At 52.9% G+C, this 24,900-nt stretch overlaps 1 protein-coding gene across 1 annotated transcript in view; it reads right to left on the bottom strand.

The window, feature by feature from the left end:
- cplane1 (ciliogenesis and planar polarity effector 1) overlaps positions 1-24,900 on the bottom strand; it is a 178,882-nt gene that overhangs the window by 42,207 nt on the left and 111,775 nt on the right. Inside the window, exons 30-37 of the mRNA XM_078535739.1 lie at positions 23,522-23,599; positions 22,741-22,942; positions 17,415-17,666; positions 11,995-12,756; positions 10,860-11,026; positions 5,521-5,725; positions 3,965-4,022; positions 2,109-2,264 (exon numbers count right to left, since the gene is read on the bottom strand). Coding sequence (XP_078391865.1) covers positions 2,109-2,264; positions 3,965-4,022; positions 5,521-5,725; positions 10,860-11,026; positions 11,995-12,756; positions 17,415-17,666; positions 22,741-22,942; positions 23,522-23,599 — 1,880 coding nt within the window. The remainder of the gene's footprint in view (positions 1-2,108; positions 2,265-3,964; positions 4,023-5,520; positions 5,726-10,859; positions 11,027-11,994; positions 12,757-17,414; positions 17,667-22,740; positions 22,943-23,521; positions 23,600-24,900) is intronic.

A 24,900-nucleotide genomic window follows, 5' to 3' on the forward strand; every position in this document is an offset into this window, starting at 1 on the left:
TTACTAATCCTACCCCCCACATAGTCATCTATGTCGTTTATATAAATTACAACCCAGCTCCCTAAATTCTGATTGCAGGACCACATCCCCCTTCCTACCTAAGTCACTGGTCCCAATGTGGACCACGACCTCTGGCTGATCACCCTCCCCCAGAAGAATGTCCTGTAGCCGCTCTGTGACATCCTTGACCCTGGCACCAGGGGGACAACATACCATCCTGGAGTCACGTCTACAGCCACAGAAACACCTGTCTGTTCCCCTAACCAATGAATCCCCTATCACTATAGCTCTTCCTTTCTGCTTCCTCCCCTCCTGTACAGCTGAGCCGCTCGTGGTGCCACAAACCTGGCTCTGACTGCGCTCCTCTGAGGGACCAGCGCCCTCACCAGCTTCCAAAACAGACCCCAGGGGACTCCTGCACTACCTGCCTACTTCTCTTGGGCTGCCTGGTGGTCACCCATTCTCTCTCTGTCTCCAGACCCTTAAGCTGCGGTGTGACCACCTCTCTGAACGTGCTCTCCATGTAGCTCTCAGCCTCCCGGATGTGCCACAGTGACTCCAGCCGCTGCTCGAGCTCTGAAACCCGGAGCTCAGGTTCCTGCAGGTGGCAGCACTTCCTGCACATGTGGTCGTCTAGGACATCGGGAGCGTCCATGACTTTGCACATATCCTTGTGCCTGTGTTTGTGTTGTGTGCAGTATGAAACCGCATTGGGCTTTAGAAATTGGTCTCAAAGCAAGAGGCATTGCAACCTCTCACCAGCCTCCTCAGTGACATTATTCAATTCCCTCGTTGTGGGATTTGAGGTTGTACTCCCTGGGTGACGAGTGCAGTACCAGAGCCACTAGTTACGGTATCCTTCTCTCTACATTTCAACCCAGGGTCCATCTCATTCTGGTTCCTCCCACCAGAAACAATCTGATCTTTGTATTTGGTCATTTAAACTGCCTCCATCAATCACCTTGAATCTCCTCTGTGAACAGCTGCATCCTTTCCAATTGTGGGGATTTTACCAGCTCTGTGGAGGTTCGGGCTAATATCTGCACAATGCCCTGAAGCATGAGTGAAAGCCCCACTCTACCTTCCTGCTATCTCACCTTCGCTCAGACTGTGAAACTCTTGGGATCACCCGGGCCTAGACTTTCTCCATTTAAACACAGGGGCAATGCTTTTCCAGGCTCCAACAGTAGAGGCAGCTCACAGCGGAGCCACAGGGCCCCATATCTGTGCTAAGCCAGGCTGGCAGTGAATGAACAGCTTCTGATTCCTTGGGTTAAACAGGAAAGTTAACCAGAGAACCTGCTCCTGACAATTGTGAGCGTATCGAGTGAGGACTGAGTCAGGCTGAGCCTGTGATGCCTCCCATGGTCGAATAACTTGCTGACACCAGCTCTCTAGGTTCACACTTTTGCACCTGAATTACACGCTTGGCGAGCCCGGAAGCGGACGTAAAATGAGCTTTGCACCCACGATTGGCCCCTGAACACAACTTCACACTGACTGGCCAATTAGCAAGGGGGCGCAAAGAGGGTGGGCGCTGACAAAAGGGAGGGTGTGGGTGGGAGCTTCCAGTGAGTTCCCTGAGTGCAGGGAGCTGCAGACCTGGACAGATTAAATGTCAAGAAAAAAATGCATCAAACTGTGTCCATGCAGCACATTCAAGCACCTGACAGCAGAACTCAACACATCTCAGTCCCCAGATATCTTTTCTCATGATATTTCACTTCCACCCCTGGATCAGGTTTTGTTGAAAACGGGCTGCCCACCTCCCCGTACGATGAGTGTGAAATCACACAAGCAACGTAAAATCACGGACAATAGGGTTTTTAATGGCCTTAATTGGCCCTTTAATTGTTGGTGGGCACAGCTCTGGCTCCTGTGCACTCCCGCTAACCTCGATATTGCTCACGTGTGCGATGGACTCCAGGACGCTTGCCCAACGCCATTTTGTGCAATTTCATGTGCATTCGGGTCGAGCGTCCGCCCAATCGATGTCAAATTCTGGCCTTGGTTATTTGGATGGGGATCGGATGCAGCTCAGCAAAGGGGCCACAGGCTTCAGCACTGCAGGCTATGGAATTCAGGGGAAGAGAGGGTTGGTGGACTACCTGAGGGGAGCTCAAAGTGGGGCTCAGGACCCTGCTCCGTGTTGGTGCTGGCATCCTTCCTCTCCTCAGCATTCTTCATGGTGGATGCAAAACACTGTAACTCTGCAGATGTTGAAAAGGGGTAAATTTGGTCTTCCAGCTGCTCAGCACGAGGACCTGGACAGAATTCAGAACATTAGTCCATCTCTTCAGGAACGTGTAAAGGACTGGGGGAGGGGGCAGCTGGGAATAGCGAGGAGGGGGGAAACGGTGAAGGGGGAGAAAGGCAGGGAGGTGGGGGGAACAGCGGGAAAGGGGAGAGCATTGTGGAGGGTGTGGGGAAGGGGAGGGTGTGGGGACGGGGAGGGGACAGGGAGGGGGAGGGGGAGGGGACGGGGACGGGGACGGGGACAGGGAGGGGGAGGGATGGGGAGGGTGTGGGGGAGGGGACGGGGGTGGGGACGGGGAGGGGGACAGGGAGGGGGAGGGGGAGGGGACGGGGACGGGGACGGGGACAGGGAGGGGGAGGGATGGGGAGGGTGTGGGGGAGGGGACGGGGGTGGGGAAGGGATGGGGGCCGGGAGGGTAGAGGGGTGGGTGAGGACATATTGACAGGATAGGATGGGAAGGAAGAGGGAGAGGACGAGGGAATGGGGGAGGGAGAGGACGAGGGAATGGGGGAGGGAGAGGACGAGGGAATGGGGGAGGGAGTGGACGAGGGAATGGGGGAGGGAGTGGACGAGGGAATGGGGGAGGGAGAGGACGAGGGAATGGGGGAGGGAGAGGACGAGGGAATGGGGGAGGGAGAGGACGAGGGAATGGGGGAGGGAGAGGACGAGGGAATGGGGGAGGGAGAGGACGAGGGAATGGGGGAGGGAGAGGACGAGGGAATGGGGGAGGGAGAGGACGAGGGAATGGGTGAGGGAGAGGACGAGGGAATGGGGGAAGGAGAGGAAGAGGGAATGGGGGAGGGAGAGGACGAGGGAATGGGGGAAGGAGAGGAAGAGGGAATGGGGGAGGGAGAGGACGAGGGAATGGGGGAGGGAGAGGACGAGCGAATGGGGGAGGGAGAGGACGAGGGAATGGGGGAGGGAGAGGACGAGGGAATGGGGGAGGGAGAGGACGAGGGAATGGGGGAGGGAGAGGACGAGGGAATGGGGGAGGGAGAGGACGAGGGAATGGGTGAGGGAGAGGACGAGGGAATGGGGGAAGGAGAGGAAGAGGGAATGGGGGAGGGAGAGGACGAGGGAATGGGGGAAGGAGAGGAAGAGGGAATGGGGGAGGGAGAGGACGAGGGAATGGGGGAGGGAGAGGACGAGCGAATGGGGGAGGGAGAGGACGAGGGAATGGGGGAGGGAGAGGACGAGGGAATGGGGGAGGGAGAGGACGAGGGAATGGGGGAGGGCGAGGACGAGGGAATGGGGGAGGGAGAGGACGAGGGAATGGGGGAGGGAGAGGATGAGGGAATGGGAGAGGGAGAGGACGAGGGAATGGGGGAGGGAGAGGACGATGGAATGGGTGAGGGAGAGGACGATGGAATGGGGGAGGGAGAGGACGAGGGAATGGGAGAGGGAGAGGACGAGGGAATGGGTGAGGGAGAGGACGATGGAATGGGGGAGGGAGAGGATGGCGGGGAGGAGGAGAGAGGATGGGATGGGGGAGTTTGAGGGGACAGGACAGGCTGTGGATGGGATGGAGTGGGGGAATGGTGAAGATGGAGGAGAGGGGAAAGGGGGAAAGAGAATACAGTAGATGGTGATCGAAGCTGTCAGGCTGAAGGACAGAGAAGCTGCAGTTTATTCACTGTTTTTTTGATTTCTCACAGCACACGAGTTCCACAACAAACTCTGAGGAGCAGGTTCTTGATTCTCACTCACCCAGTGGGAGGGCAGAGCATCCTGAGGTTTTAGGCACTGGTGGAACATCTACCGGCTCCTGGTGTGAAACACAAATGTTAGACAGTCCGATCGGACCAGAAAACCACCATTTCCCCTATTCCCCCTACCCTTCTATCCATCTCCGCAGGTTCCTGAACCCCTCCAGCACCACTGCCTATATCCCCAAAATAGGTACAAGGGCATGGGGACACCACCACCACCTGCAAGTTCTCCTCCAAGTCACACTCCATGTCTAAATGCAGCAAGACCTGGACAATATCCAGGCTTGGGCTGACAAGTGGCAACTCACAGTCGTGCCACACAAGTGTCAGGCAATGACCATCTCCAACAAGAGAGAATCCAACCATCGCCCCTTAATGTTCAATGGCATTACCATCATTGAATCCCCCACTATCAACATCCGGAGGGTTTACCATTGACCAGAAACTGAACTGGGCTATCCATATAAATACTGTGACTACAAGAGCAGGTCAGAGGCTAGGAATCCTGTGGAGAGTAACTCACCTCCTGACTCTCCAAAGCCTGTCCACCATCTACAAGGCACAAGTCAGGATTGTGATGGAATACTCCCCACTTGCCTGGATGAGTGCTGCTCCCACAACACTCAAGAAGCTTGACACCATCCAGGACAAAGCAGCCGCTTGATTGACACCACATCCACAAATATTCACTCCCTCCACCACCGATACACAGTAGCAGCAGTGTGTACCATCTACAAGATGCACTGCAGGAATTCACCGAGGCTCCTTCGACAGTGCCTTCCAAATACACAACCGCTACCATCTAGAAGGACAAGCGCAGCAAATACATAGTACCACCAACATCTAGAGGTTCCCCTCCAAGCCACACACCATCCTGACTTAGAAATATGTCGCTGTTCCTTCACTGTCGCTGGGTCAAAATCCGGGAACGCCCTCCCTAACAGCACTATGGGTGTACCTACACCACATGGACTGCAGCGGTTCAAGAAGACAACTCACCACCACCTTCTCAACAGAGAGGGAGTTATTGTGTTGCTCTTGTGGAGGGCTGAAATAGGCACAATGGGCCGAATGGCCTCCTTCTGTGTAACAATTCTCTGGTTCTAATTGAGATGCACAAGAAATGCTGACCTTGCCAATGAAACTCATAGCCCAAGAAGGAGTTTTTTTTAAAAAACGCCTCTGGGGCTCCTTCACCTCTAACCCACCGATGGGACAAAGCTGAACCCATTCCTCTTGCTGTTGTAAGATGTTGTGACTGGGGACTGTGTTCATTCCAGCTGGTAAAAGGACAAATGGTCTTTCTTTCCATGTGGTCAGTACGTGGGCACCTGGGGCTATGATAGGCGCAGGGCCCTGCCAACCACCGACTCCACTCCACCCATCACTTCACCGGGCAGGTGTAGCAGGCCATCAAGTCAGGGAGTGAGACCATCCCACAGAATATGGGAGGACTGCCCCAGTTACAGCACATCTTCCAAATCCACCCCATTTGTTAGTTATCTCATCTCTAAAGCTCCCAGAACATGTAGGAGGACAGGCCGAGGATTTTACCACACGGACTCTACTTTCAACCTCCTGGGGCTCCGGCAGATCAGGGGAGCTCAGCTGTTGGTCTGGATCAGGGGGGCTCAGCTGTTGGTCTGGATCAGGGGGGCTCAGCTGTTGGTCTGGATCAGGGGGGCTCAGCTGTTGGTCTGACCGGGGTGGTTTGCAGGCCGCTCTCTCTGCTGTTCTTCTCTCGTGACGTCGCTTTAACCTGGGGAACGAAGAACAAAACAGTTCTGAGGAAAAAGCACGTTAATATCATGATCCATGATCCCTCGACCCCACATGTCTCCCACATCCTTCAGTTTGAGGGTGAGGGTGTCTTAAACTGAAGTAAAGATAATTACAAGGATATGAAGGCAGAGCTGTCTAAAGTAGAATGGGAAAGTAAGTTAAAAGATAAGGCAGTACATAAGCAGTGGCAGACATTTGAGGAGATATTTCCTAATTCTCAAGAAAGACATATTTCATTGAGAAAGAAAGACTCTACTAGAAGGATGACCCATCTGTGCCTTACTAAGGAAACAAGGGTAGTATTGAATTCAAAGAAAAAGTGTACAATGCAGCGAGATTAGTGGCAAGCCAGGAGATTAGGAAAGTTTTGGAAACCAGCAAAGGATGATGAAAAGATAATTAAGAGGGATAAGTTGGCGTTTAAGAGTAAAAGACCAAGGAATATAAAAACAGGCAGTAAGAGCTTCCGAAAGTATATAAAAAGGAAGAGTCTAGTTCAAGTGAGTGTTAGTCCCTTAGAGCAGGGGTGGGGAACCTGTTTCTTATCAAAGGCCACTCACACAGACAAAATCACTCACGGGCCACATACACATAAACACCAACAATTTTTTTTTTTATACAGAGAATACAGAAACATTCAACTCACCGACTGCTTTAATGCGATGGTTGAGTTTGCTTTTCCTTAATGAGCCTTGTTATTTCTGCTGGCACTGATGATGGTGCTATTCACAACTGGCTTTTTTTCCCTCTCTGTCTCTCTCTCCTTTCCCACTTTGTCTGTCTGTCTTTCTCCTTTCCTAATCTATCTGTCTGCCTTTCTCTCCTTTCCCACTCTGTCTGTCTCTCTCTCCTTTCCCACTCTGTCTGTCTCTCTCTCTTTCTCTCTCCGTCCCTGTCCTTTCCCGCTGTCTCACCCACAAATCAGCCCAGGGCAGTGACTCAACAACCCAAGGCTTTAGCTAACTCCCAGTCCGAGGCTGCACCTAGGCCTGGGCCCCTTCCTCAGTCTGCAGGGGCTGAGCCCGTCTTGGGAGCGGGGGGTTGGAGGTGACCCACTGATGCAGCTGGGTGACCTGCTCCCTTTCTGCCCTGCCCCGGATTACTCACATTTCACCACCCGATGGGCAGTTGGCAGCTCCCCATCCCTGCCCTGCGCTCCTGTTTGTGGATCTCAGGCCTCGCTCGCTCCCACAGCCTGGGGCCTCTGGTGACTGTGGCTGAGGCTCAGGCAGCAGAACATGGGGGCAGCTGGTCAGAGTGCAGCACAAGGGCGCTGGGCGGCCGCATTGTGAAATCTCACTGAGGGCCGGATGAAAAAGTGCAACGGACCAGAGCTGGCCCCCGGGCTGGGGGTTCCCTACCTCTACCTTAGAGGGTTAGACTGGAGAATTCGTAATGGGGAACATGGATATGGCAGAGACTTTGAACAAGTATTGTGCATCTGTCTTTACAGGAGAAGACACAAAAACATCCCAAGAGTAGTAGAAAATCAAATGGCAAAAGGGAGGGAGGAACTTAAAACCATGATGATGACTCGAGAAAAAGTACAGAGAAACCTAATGGGACTAAAGGCTGACAAGACCTTGGACCTGACGGTCCGAATCCTAGAATCTTAAAGGAAGCGGCTGCAGAGATAATGAATGCATAAGTTGTAACCTTATAAAATTCCCCAGATTCTAGAAAGGTCCCAGCGGAATGGAAAACCACAAATATAACACCTCTCGCAGGAAACGACAGGCCAGTTAATTTAACATCTGTCACTGGGAAACAGTTAGAATCCATTATTCAGGGAGTAGCAACAGGATACTTAGAAAATCAGATCATAATCAGGCAGAGTCAGCATGGGTTTGTGAAAGTAAAATCATGTTTGACAAATTTATTCGAGTTCTTTGAGGATGTAACAAGCAGGGTGGATAAAGGGGAACCAGTAGATAGGAACATCGGAAATAGGGGCAGGAGTAGGCCATTCAGCCCGACAAGGCATTCACCATTCACACAGATCATGGCTGATCATCTACCTCAAAGCCATTTTCCCCACAATCCCCATTTCCCTTGATGTCATTGGCCTCCAGAAATCTATCGATTTCTGTCTTGAACATACTCAACGATTGAGCCTCCACAGCCTCTGGGGTAGAGAATTCCAAAGATTCACCACCCTCTGAGTGAAGAAATTCCCCCTCATCTCAGTCCGAGATAGCCTGCCCCTTATTCTGAGACTGTGTCCCCTGGTACTAGACCCCCCCAAGCCAGGGGGAACATCCTTTCTGCATCAACCCTCTCGTGCCCTGTAAGAATTTTATAAGTTTCAATGAGATCACCGCTCATTCTTCGAAACTCTAGAGAATACAGGCCCAGTCTCCTCAATCTCTCCTCATACGACAATCCTGCCATCCCAGGGGTTAATCTGATGAACCTCCGTTGTACTCTCTCTATGGCAAGTATATCCCTCCTTAAAGAAGGAGACCCAAACTGTACGTAATACTCCAGGTGCAGTCTCACCAAGGCTCGATATAATTGCATCAAGACATCTTTACTCCTGTACTCAAAACACCTTGCAATAAAGCCTTCCTAATTGCTTGCTGCACCTGTGTGTTAGCTTTTAGTGGCTCATGAACAAGGACACCCAGGTCCTTTTGGACACCAACACTTCCCAACCTCTCACCATTTAAGGAATACTCTGCCTTTCTGTTTTTTCTACCAAAGTGGATAACTTCACACTTATTCACGTTGTATTCCATCTGCCATGTTCTTGCCCATTCACTTAGCCTGTCCAAATCGCCTTGAAACCTCTTTGCATCCTCCTCACAAGTCATATTCCCACCTAGTTTTGTGTCATCAGCAAATTTGGAAATATTACATTTTGTCCCCACATCCAAATCATTTATATAGATTGTGAAGAGCTGTGGCCCCAGCACTGGTCCTTGCGGCACCCGACTAGTAACAGCCTCCCATCCTGAGAATGACCCGTTTAATCCTGTCTGTCTGTTAACCAATTTTTGGTTAATAATTTCTGTCTGTTAACCAATTCTCAATCAATATCAATATATTACCCTCAATTCCAATTGTTTACTAATCTCCTGTGTGGAATCTTATCAAAAGCCTTCTGAAAATCCAAGTACACCACATCCACTGGTTCTCCTTTATCTATGCTACAAGTAACATCCTCAAAGAACTCCAACAAGTTTGTCAAACGTGATTTCCCTTTCATAAATCCTTGTTGACTCTGCCCAATCATGTCATTATTTTCCAAGTGCCCACCTTTCACATCCTTTAGAAACATAGAATAGGAGTGGGTCATTCAGCCCTTCGAGACTGCTCCACCATTCAACATGGTCATGGTTGATCCTCTATCTCAACGCCGTACTCCCACTCTCTCCCCATAACCCTTGACACCTTTAGAGTCCAGAAATCTATCTATTTCCTTCTTAAATATATTCAGTGACTTGGCCTCCACAGCCTCTGTGGTAGAGAATTCCACAGGTTCCCCACCCTCTGAGTGAAGTTTCTCCTCATCTCAGTCCTCGTATCCTGAGACTGTGACCCCTTGTTCTAGACCCCCACCCAGAGGAAACATCATCCCTGCATCCAGCCTGTCCAGTCCTGTCAGAATTTTATGTTTTAATGAGATCCCCTCTCATTCTTCTAAACCCCACTGAATACAGGCCCAGTCGGCCCAATCTCTCCTCATACAACAATCCTGCCATCCCAGGAATCAGTCTGGTGAACCTTTATAGTAGATTCTAACATTTCCCCTACTACTGACGTCAAACTAACAGATCTATAGTTCTCAGTTTTCTCTCTCCCTCCCTTCTTAAATGGATATGTGTATTTGGATTTCCAAAAGACATTCTATAAGGCGGCACATAAAAAGTTACTGTGCAAGATTCATGGTGTTGGAGGTGATAATGTGGATACAGGATTGGCTAACTAACAGGAAACAGTGTCGGGATAAACAGATCATTTTCAGGATGGCAAACTGTGACTGGTGGAGAGACATGGAGATCAGTGCTGGGGCCTCAACTCTTTACAATATTAATGACTTAGATGAAGGGATAGACTGTACTGTTGCCAAATTTGCTGATGATACAAAGAGGCGTAGGAAAGCAGGTTTTGAGGATACACAGAGTCTGAAAAGGGATACAGACGGGTAAAGTAAGTGAGAAAAAATGAGCAGATGAAGTATAATGTGGGAAAATGTGAACTTGTCTACTTTGGCAGGAAGAATAGAAAAGCAACAAATGATTTAAAAGGAGAGAGATTGCAGGATGCTGCAGTACAGAGGGATCTGGGTGTCCTGGTACATGAATCACACCAAGTTAGCATACAGGTACAATAAGTAATTAGGAAGGAAAATGGAATGTTGGCTTTTATTGCAAAGGGGTTGGAATATAAAAAGTCGGAAAGTCTTGCTTTAACTGTACAGGGAATTGGTGAGACAGCACCTAGAGTACTGCAGACAGTTTTGGTCTCCTTACTTAAGGAGGGATATAATTGCATTGGGAGCACTTCAGAGAAGGTTCAATCGGCTGATTCCTGAGATGAAGGAGTTTGTCTTATGAAGGTTGAGCAGGTTGGGCCTATACTCATTGGAGTTTAGAAGAATGAGAGATGCTTTGAATGAAATGTAAGATTCTGAGGGGGCTTGACAGGGTAGACACTGAGAGAAAGTTTCATCTCGTAAAGGGAATCTAGAACTAGGGGGCACTGTTTTAGAATAACAAGTCTCCCAATTAAGGTGGAGATGAGGAGGAATTTCTTCTCTCAGAAGGTCATTAGTCTTTGGAATTCTCTTCCACAGAGAGCAGTGGAGGCTGGATCATTAAACGTGTTCAAGGCTGAACTAGACGGATATTTGATTTACAAGGGAGTCCATAGTTATGGGTGGAGGCAGGGATGTGGAGTTGAGGCCAGAATCAGAACAGCCACGATCTTATTGAATGGCAGAGCAGGCTCGAGGGATCAAATAGCCTCCTACTCCTCTGTCTATCCCTGGCCCTGCCCTGTCCGGTCACAGGCCTTATATGTTTTCCGTTGATTTGCTATTATTGAGTGGGATGATGAAAACAGCCCCTAATTCAAAGACTAAATAAAGCCACCTCACACATTCCCACCTCTTCTTACTGGTCCTGGGCTCAAACGGCTCGATGTTCACCTTCAGGAGGCGGAAGGCTTCGGCCTGTTGTCGTCCTGAAGGCTGTCGGGCTCTACACAGTCGGCCTTGTTCAAAAGCAATGAGGTCCTGAGCTGGAATGAGTCTTGGAGGATGAACCACTGACACCTAGAATGAAGGATAACATCAACGCAATCTTTCAGTAAAGAGTAATTCTGGGCGCAAGAGATATTTAACCTTAACTGTGACTAGCTCCCAGCACCGTCAATCTAGATGTGACCTCCCAAACGTGGCCTCTGCCTGGGTAGAGTATTGAGCTGGACAGCGCTATTTTTTTTTTCTTTATTCATTGGATATGGGCATCGCTGGCTAGTCCAGCAAATATTGCCCATCCCTTGTTCAGAGGGCATTTAAGGGTCAACCACATTGCTGTGGGTCTGGGTCATTTAGGCCAGACCAGGTAAGGATGGCAGATTTCCTTCCCGAAAGGATATTAGTGAACCAGATGGGTTTTTACAACAATCGACAATGGTCTCATGGTCACCATTTGACTTTTAATTAAAATTCCACCATCTGCTGTGACAGGATTCAAACCCGGGTCCCCGCAGGGTAAAGCATTACCCTGGGACTCTGGAGTACTAGTTCAGCAACAATACCACTACACCATTGCCCCCCACCCCTGAATACAGGTCCATCACCAGCAATGGGAGCTGTTTGAGATGATAACAAACAGCGTCTTATCGAATTAAAGCCTGTTGGCCAAAATACAATTTATCCTCTAATGTAACAGCACTCAATAATCCCAGCCCAATACTCCCAGCACCTTCAGAAAGGTGTACACTGTTACTATAGATACTGGTAATAGATATTGGTGATACAGAATGAGGAGAGGGAGACAGACACAGCTACCTAAATACATTTGACAATATAAAACTCCCACTAAAAAAAAAATGAATATTTTGCCCTGTCTTGGTGCAAAGACCCCCCCCACCCCTCAACAAGATGGAGGCACCCTCCCTGCCCTCTCCTCATCTCAATGGGACTGAGACATCCTCCCTCCCCCTTTCAGTCCCCTCAGCAAACTGGAGAACCCCCACCTCTTATATCCCTTCCCTTCGATGCTGACCCTGCCTTACCTGGCTCTCTGGACAGAAGCTGCAATATTGCTGCTGGTCTCTAGGATATTGAACTGATGGTGCGGAGGATATCCCTGACTGTCCAGGGTTTGCCGGAGTATTGGGCAGCTGCTTTGCCATGAGAGGAAAGTGGGTCATGTGGGTGGGCTGGGGGAGGTGGAGGAGAGGCATCCTGAACACCTGAGAGCAGCCAGCGTGTGAGGACGGAGGCTGGAACTCCCTCTGCGATCTCTCGGAAGAGTAGGGAGGGCCTTTTGCAGGAGGCTCAGTCCAGGGAGAAGCTGGTGGCTGCTGATACTGATCCAGGTTCAGGTGTTTGGGTGGGCCTCTCCGCAACAGCTCTTCCTTCCTCTCCTTTTCCTCGGCAGCTTTCTGCAGAGCCCCAGGATCATATGCAGACGAGTTCAGATGGGAAGGGAAGCCAAGCTGTGGCCTGGGACTGGGCTCTGGGCCGGGAGCCCAGGCCTCTCGTGGGGTGGGCTGCAGGAGAGGGATGGAGCGAGGCAGCTTGGTACCAGTCACTGGAGGAGCCCTCAGCTCATAGCAAGGCTGGAGTCGCAGCAGCGGGAGGCCAGGTGTTGAATTGACCCTGGGAGCAAACTGGAAGGTCGTTGCAGGAGGCTGAGCCCCAGGAGCCAGGAGGAGGTGAGGCCGGATAGTATCGCAATCTCTGTTCCGTACATTCTGGGAATCGGAGATCCGGGGCAGTGTACGCACATCATCACCTTCAAGTGGTGGATGGAGAGATAACTCCTCTGGCTTCTAGGAAATAAAGGAGAACATCAGTGTACAGTTTCAAAGACCCACTTGTTTATATATACATGAAGATAATTTCCAACATCAGGGTTTCAGCTCAAAGCAAAGATAATTAAGAATGATTTTTATTAATGTTTGGATTCAATGACACTTGAAATTGACCAAATGGGGGAGTGAGTTTGAAGATTTATATGGTGCTTTGGGAGAAGAGTGCAACAGTTGAATTAATTTGGGATGGATAAAGGGCTATTTATGGTGACCGTGAAACTATCATCGATTGTTGTAAAAACCCATCTGGTTCACTAACGTCCTTTAGGGAAGGAAATCTGCTGTCCTTACCCAGTCTGGTGTACATGTGACTCCAGACCCACAGCAATATGGATGACTCTTAGCTGCCCTCTGAAATGGCCCTGCAAGCCACTCAGCTCAAGGGCAATTAGGGATGGGCAACAAATGCTGGCCTTGCCAGCAACATCCACATCCCATGAATAAATAAAATAAGAGGACACGGGATTAGTTTGGGATTGATACAGGGCTATGGGGAGAGAGCAGGGCAGTGGGATTAGTTTCGGGATTGATTCAGGGCTATGGGGAGAGAGCAGGGCAGTGGGATTAGTTTCGGGATTGATTCAGGGCTATGGGGAGAGAGCAGGGCAGTGGGATTAGTTTCGGGATTGATTCAGGGCTATGGGGAGAGAGCAGGGCAGTGGGATTAGTTTCGGGATTGATTCAGGGCTATGGGGAGAGAGCAGGGCAGTGGGATTAGTTTCGGGATTGATTCAGGGCTATGGGGAGAGAGTGGGGCAGTGGGATTAGTTTCGGGATTGATTCAGGGCTATGGGGAGAGAGCAGGGCAGTGGGATTAGTTTCGGGATTGATTCAGGGCTATGGGGAGAGAGCGGGGCAGTGGGATTAGTTTGGGATTGATTCAGGGCTATGGGGAGAGCGTGGGGCAGTGGGATTAGTTTGGGATTGATTCAGGGCTATGGGGAAGAGTGGGGCAGTGGGATTAGTTTGGGGATTTATACAGGGCCATGGGGAGAGAGCAGGGCAGTGGGATTAGTTTGGGATTGATTCAGGGCTATGGGGAGAGAGCGGGGCAGTGGGATTAGTTTGGGATTGATTCAGGGCTATGGGGAGAGAGCAGAGCAGTGGGATTAGTTTGGGATTGATTCAGGGCTATGGGGAGAGATCGGGGCAGTGGGATTAGTTTTGGGATTGATTCAGGGTTGGGGAAGAGTGGGGCAGTGGGATTTCTTTTGGGTTGCTCCAGCAAGGAGGAAGCCCAGACATGATGGTCAAAGGGCCTCTTCCTTGGTTATATGTTCAGTGTGATGCCATAGATTGGGAGACAGTGGGAATAACAGCACCATAGAGTCCAGGAAACTGAACCTTCATCCCACACAACACAGCACCAATTGATCATTCATTTTTCAGCCCCAACCTGCTCCTCATTCACCTCTCCCGTGAAGGCTAAACAGCAACAGAAAGCAAACTGGTGAAGAGATTTGATCATTGCCTTCCCCCAGTGTGACTCTCAAATTCACATTAATGGAAGAAATTGATGAATATCTGAAGCTCGTGCTTCTACCTCACATCTTCCTGCAAACTACCTTTTTGTTCGTTTCATAGGATGTGGGCTTCGCTGGCTGGGCCAGCATTTATTGCCCATCCCTAATTGCCCTTGAGAAGGTGGTGGTGAGCTGCCTTCTTGAACCGCTGCAGTCCATGTGGTGTAGGTACACCCACAGTGCTGTTAGGGAGTTCCAGGATTTTGACCCAGCGACAGTGAAGGGGAATGGTGAGTGACTTGGAGAGGAACTTCCAGGTGGTGGTGTTCCCATCTATCTGCTGCCCTTGTCCTTCTAGATGGTAGTGGTCGTGGGTTTGGAAGGTGCTGTCTAAGGAGCCTTGGTGAATTCCTGCAGTGCATCTTGTAGATGGTACACACTGCTGCTACTGTGCGTCAGTGGTGGAGGGAATGAATGTTTGTGGATGTGGTGCCAATCAAGTGGGCTGCTTTGTCCTGGATGGTGTCCAGCTTCTTGAGTGTTGTGGGAGCTGCACTCATCCAGGCAAGTGGAGAGTATTCCATCACACTCCTGACTTGTGCCTTGTGGACTGGCTTTGGGGAGTCGAGAGGTGAGTTACACATGTCACCTGCTCTTGTGAATCTTTGGAATTTGCTACCTCAGGGATTTGTGGATGCTCCATCGTTAATTATATTTTAAAGCCAAGATAGACAGAATTTTAGTTTCTCAGGGAATTGAGGGGTATGGGATGTGGATAGGAAAGTGGAATTGAAGTCAAAGGTCAGCCACGATCGTATTGAATGATGAAGCAGGTTCCAAGGGCTTTGTGGTCCTACTCCTGCTCCTTTTCCTGATTTTTCTTAAGTTCTTAACATTGGCCTGGGCTTCTGGATTACTCGTCCAGTAACATTACCACGACACCATTGTCTCCTTCATTTTCCCATATATCAGCTTTCCTCAGATTCCCTGTCCATGACATTCACAGTCACCTTCCTCCACTTAAATCCAAATGAACATAGGACCAGGAGGTGACCATTCAGCCCGTCGAGTCTGTTCAATCACTGAATGAAATCATGGCTGATCTGTGACCGAACTCTATATACCCACCTTTGCCTCATATCCCTTAAAACCTACCTTTAGATAACAAAAATCTATCAATCTCAAGATAACAATTCACACTTTCGTGTCATTATTTTCTTCATGACTGTGATTTTGCTTACTTTAATTTTGGTGAATCCTTGGGCAGAATTGTCCCAGATTTGCACTAAGTGCGGTAGCGTGTGGGTAAAACATCGCCCGCTGCAATGGTGAGTTTTCACACCGTATCGTTCCTAACCCGCCGCATTCTTTATGCATCCCCAGGATACACGCCATTTTGATGGTGGGTGGGCTCTCATTCGCTCACTACACCATCACCTCGCTGCTTCATCACACCAGGCACCACATTTAAAGTGTAGCCGCACTCAGTGCTTCCAGCCCAGGGCTGCAGCAAAGAAGACATGGTCCCGAAAGGCAAGAAGACTGCAGCCCTCGAGCACCTTTAGGACGCTATGGAGGCCATTGTAATGTCCTCTGCTCCCGCTCTGCCTGCAGGAGGGGCAGTGACATTACCTCTCTGGCTTGGTAGGCGATGTGAGTGGTGGTCAGTGCCAATGCTGCACAGGAGAGGTTGGCCATCCAGTGCAGATAGAGGATGAATGATCTCATCCGTGCCACCAGGTTAAGGCAACCATCTCATCACTCTAACCTCACACACTCACAAGCCCATCACACATTCACTGGCATCTCACTCACTGCCAGCTCAAGGGACATCACCACTCACTCTCTCACACACACCCTCACATCTCCATCTGGCCTCATCTCCTCTGGAGATGCCTCCTCAGCCCTCACCATCTTGAGGCCACTTGCACAGATCAACATGTGCCCCACACACACCCTGGGATACCCCCCTTCCCCAGTACAGCCCTCACCCTGCAGCCTCTTCCCTTGCCTGAGGCCACTTCTCCCCCTTCCCCAAGCATTAAACATACGGCTGATCTGGTGGGTAGAGACCCACCAGCGAAACCCCTAACAGTGATGTGGTGCTGCCTGTGGAGCCTGGTGCTGGTGACTGTGAGTGCTGCCCGAAGTAAGGTAGGTAAACAAACCTCCAAGTCCTGAGTGAAGTGCAGCTCACCAGGTGCATGTCACTTATGTGCTGTTGTGAAACACGTCGGCGTGTTTTCCCACCAATGTGGGTGGATGATCCAGTGGGGTGGGGAGGGATGTGTGCGGCAGACTGGCCTTATAATGATAAGCTGATGTATCACAATGAGGTTCCTGATGTCCAATGGCAGGAAACAGAGTGGACGATCGCAAACTGGTTTCACACCGTTGGGAAACTGATCGTGCTATATTGTCCGTTCACACCACCGAACACACCCGACACCATCGGACACGGAAAATCCTGGCCCCTGTTTCTGATTCAATACTAATTTCCTTGGATGGTCTGGGGTGCAGACCTCTTCCTCTACCAGAAACACTGATACAAATAACTTATTCAGGAATGATCTACTGTTCAGCTTGATGTAAGTTTTTTCATTTTCTGCACAATAACTTATATGAAGCAAACACCGGACATCAATTTTGAATTCTTACTTTCTCAAACTGACACAGACCACTCCGAGTGTTGAGGGACATACCAGCACCTCCTTTCCCCTCTGCAGCCAATTCCCACCTGCACCAAATTCCCAGCTTTTGCACCTTGTTCTGCTTTCTGTTCTGTGATCACTCTGGTGACCACTGAGCTGCTTCCACCCCAACAGACACATGGTCAGGGCCATGTTACAGTTACTACCATTGAGCCTCACTCTGCTAATGCAAGGGAGGCAACAATCTACTCCATAGCTGCTGTAATCAGTCACGTTAGTCGGATGGACGACTCTCAGTTCTGCTGCTCCTGGTGATTCAATAGTATCAGATGGACAGTATATCAGAGTCCTGGTACTGGGAGCTGGTGGCCTGGGAGATATGGTACTTGCAGTAGGCAAGGGGAGAACATTTAACAAAACAATGCAATTCTCACAGAATAACCGACAGTTTGGTTCCCTAAATATCTCCCATCCTGTGTGATCGACAGCCTTCACCCCTTACCTGGGCTACCTTCTCCTCTGGCAGGCTGCTTGGTCTCTGAACCGGAAGGCTGCTTTCCATAGTTGCTTTCTCACACCCCTTTCCTCCAGGTATGGGCACTTGACCAGTTGGAGTTGGGTTTATATTCACGTTTGGTGTTGGGGGAACCCGGTTTTGGCTGGGAATGGGCGGAAGCTGCTGCTGAATGCTAGGAAGGCTTGTCAGTGATGATCCAACCACCTGCATTAAACTCAGGAAGTTGATTTGCTGGAGCTGTTGGGGTGGGGGGTGAGGAATAGGGGCGAGGAATAGGGGCGGGGGGGGGAAGGAATAGGGGCGGGGGGGGTAAGGAATAGGGGCGGGGGGGGTAAGGAATAGGGGCGGGGGGGGTAAGGAATAGGGGCGGGGGGGGTAAGGAATAGGGGCGGGGGGGGTAAGGAATAGGGGCGGGGGGGGTAAGGAATAGGGGCGGGGGGGTAAGGAATAGGGGCAGGGGGGTAAGGAATAGGGGCAGGGGGGTAAGGAATAGGGGCGGGGGGGGTAAGGAATAGGGGCAGGGGGGTAAGGAATAGGGGCAGGGGGGTAAGGAATAGGGGCAGGGGGGTAAGGAATAGGGGCGGGGGGGTGAGGAATAGGGGCAGGGGGGTGAGGAATAGGGGCAGGGGGGTAAGGAATAGGGGCGGGGGGGTAAGGAATAGGGGCAGGGGGGTAAGGAATAGGGGCAGGGGGGTAAGGAATAGGGGCAGGGGGGTAAGGAATAGGGGCAGGGGGGTAAGGAATAGGGGCAGGGGGGTAAGGAATAGGGGCAGGGGGGTAAGGAATAGGGGCAGGGGGGTAAGGAATAGGGGCAGGGGGGTAAGGAATAGGGGCAGGGGGGTAAGGAATAGGGGCAGGGGGGTAAGGAATAGGGGCAGGGGGGTAAGGAATAGGGGCAGGGGGGTAAGGAATAGGGGCAGGGGGGTAAGGAATAGGGGCAGGGGGGTAAGGAATAGGGGCAGGGGGGTAAGGAATAGGGGCAGGGGGGTAAGGAATAGGGGCGGGGGGGTGAGGAATAGGGGCAGGGGGGTGAGGAATAGGGGCAGGGGGGTAAGGAATAGGGGCAGGGGGGTAAGGAATAGGGGCAGGGGGGTAAGGAATAGGGGCAGGGGGGTAAGGAATAGGGGCAGGGGGGTAAGGAATAGGGGCAGGGGGGTAAGGAATAGGGGCAGGGGGGTAAGGAATAGGGGCGGGGGGGTGAGGAATAGGGGCAGGGGGGTGAGGAATAGGGGCGGGGGGGTAAGGAATAGGGGCAGGGGGGTGAGGAATAGGGGCGGGGGGGTAAGGAATAGGGGCGGGGGGGTAAGGAATAGGGGCGGGGGGGTAAGGAATAGGGGCAGGGGGGTGAGGAATAGGGGCAGGGGGGTAAGGAATAGGGGCAGGGGGGTAAGGAATAGGGGCGGGGGGGTAAGGAATAGGGGCGGGGGGGTGAGGAATAGGGGCGGGGGGGTGAGGAATAGGGGCAGGGGGTAAGGAATAGGGGCGGGGGGGTAAGGAATAGGGGCAGGGGGGTAAGGAATAGGGGCGGGGGGTAAGGAATAGGGGCGGGGGGTAAGGAATAGGGGCGGGGGGGGTAAGGAATAGGGTGAAAAACAGGAGAGAGAGTTAACATAAAAACATAAGAATTAGAAGCAGGACTGGGCCATTCGGCCCCTTGAACCTGCTCTGCTATTCGGTAAGATCAAGGCTGATCTTATTGAGGCTTTAACTCCGCTATCCTGCATGCCCCCCTTAATGCTTGATTCCCTTGTCAATTAAAAACCTGTTAACTCAACCTTGAGTATATCCAATGACCCTGTCTCCACTGCTCTCTGGGGAAGAGAATTTCACAGGCTAAACATTCTCTGGGAGAAGAAATTCCTCCTCATTTTCATCTTAAAGAGGCAACTCCTTATTCTGAATCCTGCCCCTACCCCCATTCTGGATTCCTCGAGGGGAGACATCCTCTCAGCACCCACCATGTCAAGTCCCCTCAGGATCTTATATGTTTCATTAAGATCACCTCTCATTCTTCTAAACTCCAATGAGTATAGACCCAACCCACTCAACCTTTCCACATAAAATAATCCCTTCATCCCAGGAATCAGCCAAGTGAACCTTCTCTAACCTGCAGTTCTAGGGAGGGATAGTGACAGGGCTGAGAGAGTGAGGGAGAGTGACAGCTGCGGGAGTGAGGGAGAGTGAGGGACAGTGACAGCTGAGGGAGTGAGGGAGAGTGACAGCTGCGGGAGTGTGGGAGAGTGACAGCTGTGAGAGTGAGGGAGAGTGACAGCTGCGGGAGTGAGGGAGAGTGACAGCTGCGGGAGTGAGGGAGAGTGACAGCTGCGGGAGTGAGGGAGAGTGACAGCTGCGGGAGTGAGGGAGAGTGACAGCTGCGGGAGTGAGGGAGAGTGACAGCTGTGGGAGTGAGGGGGCGGGCGTGAGGGAGAGTGACAGCTGTGGGAGTGAGGGGGCGGGCGTGAGGGAGAGTGAGGGAGAGTGACAGCTACGGGAATGGAGAGTGACAGCTGTGGGAGTGAGGGGGCGGGCGTGAGGGAGAGTGAGGGAGAGTGACAGCTGAGGGAGTGAGGGAGAGTGACAGCTGTGGGAGTGAGGGAGAGTGACAGCTGTGGGAGTGAGGGAGAGTGACAGCTGTGGGAGTGAGGGAGAGTGACAGCTGTGGGAGTGAGGGAGAGTGACAGAGCAGGAGTGAGGGAGAATGACAGAGCGGGAGTGAGGAGGCGGGAGTGAGGGAGAGTGAGAGAGAGTGACAGCTGCGGGAGTGAGGGAGAGTGACAGCTGCGGGAGTGAGGAGGCGGGAGTGAGGGAGAGTGAGAGAGAGTGACAGCTGCGGGAGTGAGGGAGAGTGACAGCTGCGGGAGTGAGGGAGAGTGACAGCTGAGGGAGTGAGGGAGAGTGACAGCTACGGGAATGAGGGAGAGTGACAGCTGCGGGAGTGAGGGAGAGTGACAGCTGCGGGAGTGAGGAGGCGGGAGTGAGGGAGAGTGAGAGAGAGTGACAGCTGCGGGAGAGGGAGAGTGACAGCTGTGGGAGTGAGGGAGAGTGACAGCTGTGGGAGTGAGGGAGAGTGACAACTGTGGGAGTGAGGGAGAGTGACAGCTGTGGGAGTGAGGGAGAGTGACAGCTGTGGGAGCGAGGGGATGGGAGTGAGGCAGAGTGGCAGCTGTGGGAGCGAGGGGATGGGAGTGAGGCAGAGTGGCAGCTGTGGGAGCGAGGGGACGGGAGTGAGGCAGAGTGGCAGCTGTGGGAGTGAGGGAGTGTGACAGCTGTGGGAGCGAGGGGACGGGAGTGAGGCAGAGTGGCAGCTGTGGGAGTGAGGGAGTGTGACAGCTGTAGGAGTGAGGGAGAGTGACAGCTGTGGGAGTGAGGGGGAGTGACAGCTGTGGGAGTGAGGGGGTGGGAGTGAGGGAGAGTGGCAGCTGCGGGAGCGAGGAGACTGGAGTGAGGGAGAGTGGCAACTGTGGGAGTGAGGGGGTGGGAGTGAGGGAGAGTGACAGCTGTGGGAGTGAGGGGGAGTGACAGCTGTGGGAGTGAGGGGGTGGGAGTGAGGGAGAGTGGCAGCTGTAGGAGTGAGGGAGAGTGACAGCTGTGGGAGTGAGGGGGAGTGACAGCTGTGGGAGTGAGGGGGTGGGAGTGAGGGAGAGTGGCAGCTGTAGGAGTGAGGGAGAGTGACAGCTGTGGGAGTGAGGGGGAGTGACAGCTGTGGGAGTGAGGGGGTGGGAGTGAGGGAGAGTGGCAGCTGCGGGAGCGAGGAGACTGGAGTGAGGGAGAGTGGCAACTGTGGGAGTGAGGGAGAGTGACAGCTGTGGGAGTGAGGGGGAGTGACAGCTGTGGGAGTGAGGGGGTGGGAGTGAGGGAGAGTGGCAGCTGCGGGAGCGAGGGGGAGTGACAGCTGTGGGAGTGAGGGAGAGTGACAGATGCGGGAGTGAGGGAGAGTGACAGCTGAGGGAGTGAGGGAGAGTGACAGCTGAGGGAGTGAGGGAGAGTGACAGATGCGGGAGTGAGGGAGAGTGACAGCTGCGGGAGTGAGGGGGTGGGAGTGAGGGAGAGTGGCAGCTGCGGGAGCGAGGAGACTGGAGTGAGGGAGAGTGGCAACTGTGGGAGTGAGGGAGAGTGACAGCTGTGGGAGTGAGGGGGAGTGACAGCTGTGGGAGTGAGGGAGAGTGACAGCTGCGGGAATGAGGGGGTGGGAGTGAGGGAGAGTGGCAGCTGCGGGAGTGAGGGAGAGTGACAGCTGAGGGAGTGAGGGAGAGTGACAGCTGAGGGAGTGAGGGAGAGTGACAGCTGTGGGAGTGAGGGGGAGTGACAGCTGTGGGAGTGAGGGAGAGTGACAGATGCGGGAGTGAGGGAGAGTGACAGATGCGGGAGTGAGGGAGAGTGACAGCTGAGGGAGTGAGGGAGAGTGACAGCTGTGGGAGTGAGGGAGAGTGACAGCTGTGGGAGTGAGGAGGCGGGAGTGAGGGAGAGTGGCAGCTGTGGGAGTGAGGAGGCGGGAGTGAGGGAGAGTGACAGAGCTGCAGGAGAGAGGGAGAGTGAGGGAGAGTGACAGAGCTGCAGGAGAGAGGGTGAGTGAGGGAGAGTGACAGAGCTGCAGGAGAGAGGGTGAGTGAGGGAGAGTGACAGAGCTGCAGGAGAGAGGGCGAGTGACAGCTGCGGGAGTGAGGGGGCGGGAGTGAGGGAGAGTGACAGCTGAGGGAGTGAGGGAGAGTGACAGCTGCGGTAGTGAGGAGGCGGGAGAGAGGGAGAGTGGCAGCTGCGGGAGCGAGGAGACGGGAGTGAGGGAGTGTGACAGCTGTGGGAGTGAGGGAGAGTGACAGCTGTGGGAGTGAGGGGGTGGGAGTGAGGGAGTGTGACAGCTGTGGGAGTGAGGGAGAGTGACTGCTGCGGGAGTGAGGGAGAGTGACAGCTGCGGGAGTGAGGAGGCGGGAGAGAGGGAGAGTGGCAGAGCTGCGGGAGAGAGGGCGAGTGATGGAGCGTGTCTGTGGAGGAGAGACTGGGCATGTATATACGAACTGATACAGTGCGAACAGGAGAGTGCGGGGGAGCTGAGGTTGAGACAGTGAATGTTGAGAAAGAGAGCGAGCATGAGAAAGGGACAAAAATAGAAAAGCTGAGAAAACCAGAGAGCAAGAAAGACAGACTGGTTGACAGAGAATGAGACAAAACGCAACTCCAGGGGGGGATACCCAGGAGAGCCTGCAGGGGGACATCCAGATTCGGAGACAAGCACAGCTGCATAGGAGGATCTAGAACAGGGAACAAATCACTGGATTACAAAAAGGAAGAGGAAAGCAGTCATATTTCACATTACCTGAACCAGTTTAAACATTTCATCCTGGAGCATGTGTTGAAAAAGGTTGGGTGTGTTGACAGTCTGACCATCAGGATCCACAGTCTGGGTAGCAGCTGTCACTGGCACGGGCACAGCTGGTGTGGGCAGGCCGGGCATCGCTTGACAATCCAACACAGGCTGGAGCAGGGAGGAGGGAGCCAAGCTGGGTAGAGGGCCAGAGCTGAGGAAAAAACAGACAAGAGATGTGACTGGTGAGGGAAACACATCGGTTTCAGGTCCGGGTTTGGTAGAGTCACAAGGCACTTCGAGCAGACCCACAGTGGAATGACTGAGCTCATTCAGGGAGAAACAATGAGAACACTGAGCACAGCTCCAAGCAACACATCCGAGAGAGCACAAAAACTCTCAATTATCCCGCTCTCAAACTCATAAAATACAGAGCATATTACTGACTGTTCACCCTCCCAGATACCAAAAACTAGCCTGCCACTCTGAGATACAACATGTCTTTGCCCCATACCCATAGTTATTGAATATTCTCTCCCCCCAGCCCCCAGTGTACGAATACTCTCTGTCTGCAGTCACTGAGTTCTGCCTCCAGTTCCATCCAGGTTTTTAATACATTTCTCTGTGTCCTGTTCCCTCAGGGTTCTAGGAACAGGAGGAGGACAATTTTAGGAGTTTGTGACTAATCTGTTCCTGAAACTGTCCTTAATCTGTGTCTTGCTCATTGGAGTGATGAAATCCAGGCTCCCTTCAGCTTCAGGTATGTAGTGCAGTGGTTACAGTGCTTGCTCACCTCTCTGCTGCTGTCATTGAAGGTTGGGACGTGGTCTGAGGAGAGCAGCGATCGTCAGTCTCAGCTTCTCTCTGCAGCCTGCAATGAAACAGTAATAATACTCAGCACAGATCCCAGCCCCGAGATATCCACACAGATACCATAGGCTCATTGTCAACATCAGCACGACCTACAGAATCCGATCCAGCAGCTATCATCATCCCTGGCAACTCCTGTTCCTCAAAGAATTACCAAGATTTACTGATTATACAAGGTTCATGTTTTGTTTAGGGAATGGGGCATTGGGGGAAACACAAGAAGCTCGGCAGGAAGTTGAAACAGCCAGGAACGACAGCCAAAATTAAATGAGGCAGAAACAATGCAGTCAAGAAACCTCTGTGACCCCTCGCCCGGTTCACCCCCTCGCCCGGTTCACCCCTGTGCCCCCTCGCCCAGGCCCCCTCACCTGGTTTATCCCCGTACCCCCCTCGCCCGGTTCACCCCCATGACCCTTCACCCTGGTGCCCCCTCAACCCCTCGCTCGGTTCACCCCCCGTGATCCCTCGCCCGGTTCACCCCCCCGTGACCCCTCGCCCGGTTCACCCCCCCGTGACCCCTCGCCCGGTTCACCCCCCCGTGACCCCTCGCCTGGTTCACCCCCGTGACCCCTCGCCCGGTTCACCCCCGTGACCCCTCGCCCGGTTCACCCCCCCGTGACCCCTCGCCCGGTTCACCCCCCGTGACCCCTCGCCCGGTTCACCCCCCGTGACCCCTCGCCCGGTTCACCCCCCGTGACCCCTCGCCCGGTTCACCCGCCGTGACCCCTTGCCCGGTTCACCCCCGTGACCCCTCGCTTGGTTCACCCCGTGACCCCTCGCCCGGTTCACCCCCCCGTGACCCCTTTCCCAGTTCACCCCCCGTGACCCCTCGCTTGGTTCACCCCGTGACCCCTCGCCCGTTCACTCCTGTGACACCTCGCCCGCTCACCCCCGTGACCCCTCGCCCGTTCACCCCCGTGACCCCTTGCCCGGTTCACCCCCGTGACCCCTTGCCCAGTTCACCCCCGTGACCCCTCGCCCGTTCACCCCCGTGACCCCTTGCCCGGTTCACCCCCGTGACCCCTCGTTCGGTTCACCCAGAGCTCCTTCACCAGATTTACCCCCTCTGCCCCCAGCCCAGTTCACTCTGTGCCCTCACAGCTCAGTTCCCCCTCTGTCCCCTTGCCCAGTTTACCTCTATGCCTGCTCACCAGGTTCACCCCATGCCCCCTCACCTTGTCCACCCTGGTGCTGCCTCTCCCTGTTCACAACCCCCAAAACCGGCGTTCTTTCCCTCTGTTCACCTTTGGTGCCTCTCTCTCTGCTGTGCAGTCGCTGTGGGTTATGGTGAATCAATTCCTC

Source organism: Cetorhinus maximus, unplaced genomic scaffold, assembly GCF_964194155.1.
Source record: "Cetorhinus maximus unplaced genomic scaffold, sCetMax3.hap1.1 HAP1_SCAFFOLD_633, whole genome shotgun sequence".
Taxonomy (NCBI): domain Eukaryota; kingdom Metazoa; phylum Chordata; class Chondrichthyes; order Lamniformes; family Cetorhinidae; genus Cetorhinus; species Cetorhinus maximus.